The sequence below is a fragment of the Quercus lobata genome, chromosome 4, assembly GCF_001633185.2.
Source record: "Quercus lobata isolate SW786 chromosome 4, ValleyOak3.0 Primary Assembly, whole genome shotgun sequence".
NCBI classification, from domain to species: Eukaryota; Viridiplantae; Streptophyta; class Magnoliopsida; order Fagales; family Fagaceae; genus Quercus; species Quercus lobata.
This window is the reverse complement of record NC_044907.1, coordinates 75607746-75610483: the sequence shown is the minus strand read 5'-3', so window position 1 is coordinate 75610483 and position 2738 is coordinate 75607746. Positions and strand designations below refer to the sequence as shown.

At 30.9% G+C, this 2738-nt stretch overlaps 1 protein-coding gene across 1 annotated transcript; it reads right to left on the bottom strand.

Annotated features, from left to right (window-relative positions):
- Positions 1-943: 943 nt before the first annotated feature.
- LOC115983831 (heavy metal-associated isoprenylated plant protein 46-like) lies at positions 944-1938 on the bottom strand. Its single transcript, XM_031106654.1, has 3 exons — positions 1852-1938; positions 1650-1758; positions 944-1534 (listed from the first exon to the last, which is right to left on the bottom strand). Exons 1-3 carry the CDS (start codon positions 1855-1857, stop codon positions 1272-1274), a joined length of 378 nt encoding a protein of 125 aa, XP_030962514.1. The 5' UTR covers positions 1858-1938; the 3' UTR covers positions 944-1271.
- Between the last annotated feature and the right edge of the window lie 800 nt (positions 1939-2738).

Genomic DNA, 2738 nt, shown 5'->3' with positions numbered 1-2738 from the left:
TTTAATTAATTGGGAATTGAGGACCACATGCCTAAATCAATAGATTTGATTGTATGCCTATTATAAGCATAATAATCTACTTGTATAATGTCTTTAGCTCAAAAGCTTGATATTGAGTCTAAGCTTGATTTAACTAATGAATCATGTTAGGCCAAGTCGAGCTCAAGTTCTTCGACTATTTGACAAATTTAGGCTTAAATATAATTTATAGGCATAGTTCAAGTTTAAGAAAAGTCTGAACATTTTATATTAGTTGTCTAGTCAAGTTTAAACATCTAAAACTCCGCTTGAATGCTTTTAAAAACTCAACAGAAACTCTAAGATACAAATTGAAAGGCACGTATCAAAAGAAATTATTATTATTATTTTGTTTTTATGGTAGGCAGGCTTTATACTATATTATATATACACACTGTTTCTTTTCAGAGTTTATTAGTATTAGACTGCTGTGATCCTACTTGGTCTGAGGACTATTAGAGTTATAAGGATTATTTGGTATGACATTTTAAACAATAATTTTTAATTTTTAAACAACATTACATGTATTTTCATGTACTTTTTAATACACATTAACTTTTAAAAAATACAAATAATATTACTAAAACAATTTTTCCAAACAACACTGTTTGTTAAGGCTGTTAAGTTCTGGACCGCGAGCTCTAGGTTGTTCCCAATAAATAGGAAAGTTTTTTTTGTCTTTTGTGCAGAGGGGCAAATAAGACATTTCTATTCAATATACTATCATTTCAATTCAATTCAACGTGTACACACACGTGTCCAAAACAAGCCAGCCCAAACTATCTAGAAGAACAATGTTACAATAAATTTCACAAATATTAAATTGGTATATTATTAGTATTAATTTTATACGAACCCAACGCTAATATTACTTTATTATTCATTCTTAACAACTTGCAATAAAAATATATACCAACAACAATTAACTTACAATTTCTAAGTGTGGCTAAATTGTCCTTGTTGTCAAACGGAAAACAACTAAAACCTACTAATTTGAAGTTCTCTATGAGGAGAGAAAAATAACATCAACAACGTATAATGAAACCAAGCCCTAATTTAAAGTAGAATATGCATCTCCATCACCTCATGAAGCATTGAGGACTTTATTTTTTGGGTATTAAGAAAATTTTTTATCTTTTCTAAATGGAAAATTATCAGTTAGAGGAATTCATCATGAAGACCAGAAGATGTATAGTTTAACCCTTCAAGTGTCTCCCTCTTTGTGGTTACTTTTGCTGATGGTTGGTATAAAATTACATTATGGAGCAAGAAGGTGTGTCATATCTGGGAATCTCATAGCATACGTATGGAGACAAACCATAAGTAGGAGGCTCAACCATGTACTGTATCTTCAGTTCATCTTTTTTCTCTTCTTTCTTCTCTTCTGCAACGCTTACTATGCTTGCATTCCCTACTTTCTTCCTTAGTAACGTTGCAAGTTTAACGGTATCGATCCCCTTGCCTTTTACCTCTATTTGGTCCTTGTCTTGCCCTTTTATAGCTGCTGATTCCACTCCTGCAAGTGTCACATGCATCAACAAATTAATTAACAGCTATAATAAATAGGTTCAAGTGGTGTTAATATGTAGTGTTACAAATTTTGTAATACAATACAACGTGGGTTTTGTTACCTGAGAGGCCAACTGCAATCCTCATGGCTTTTTTGCGAGCGTGGTCGCCTTTCATAATGCGGAAACAACACCTCTGCCCATCCATGGTAACCTTGAGGACCACCTTTTGCTGAAGAAACAAAACAATAATAATCACAAATGATGCAACGTTGAATTATAAGAAAGTATATTTATTTTTTAATAGCATAGACATCTTGCATACCGTCATGGTTTTGGTTTTTTAGAAATGATAATATATGGGGATGGACCAAAAGCCTCACACCTTGTGGGATAGAATAGTATTTGAAGATGGGGGAGAAAGAGAACTCTTGTTGTTCTGAGGTTTTCGGAGCAAGAGATGATACTGCTATTTATAGATCTGTTATCAAATTACTTTATTAGTCTGTTGAGAGATAATACTGTTATCGCCAAAGGTTTTGTAACTGAATTGACACATTTTCATGCACAAATAGCTGGGGAGAGTCTAAGGGATAAAGAGTTCGAACTACAGGGCTAGCAACATATTGTAATTATCTCTAGAAATTAAAAAAAAAAATGATGATATTGTTATCAAATTAAATATTAACAACAAAATAGTATCAAATTAAATAATAGTTATGATCTTCAAAACTACCATTTTTTATTTTTTATTTAAAAATTGACACATCTTCAAAACTTTTTTTTTTCCTTTTTGTTGAGAAACAAACTAATTGTTAAAGATATACACACACTTTAATTACACTCTCTCACCAAACTCAAACACATTACTTATTAGTAAAATAAAATTTATAATAATTGTAATATTACTAAAAAAAGGTTGATATTTGATTCATATACTTTCAAATTATGACCACTTTTCACTTAAAATTTCCGTACTCCAAATTATGTGCACATAGTTAATGTAGTACATTAAATCCAAAGTCATGAATGGAACCAAAATTCTTTTTATTTTTTTATATAAAATAGAAATTCTATTCAAACATAATCTAAGTATATATGTATGTGAAATTCCCTCCTAGAGACTTGAACCCTGACCCTTACCCCTACACCCTATAAACACTTATACTTATGGAGTGACCATTGCACTAAAAGTATACAACGATGAATAAA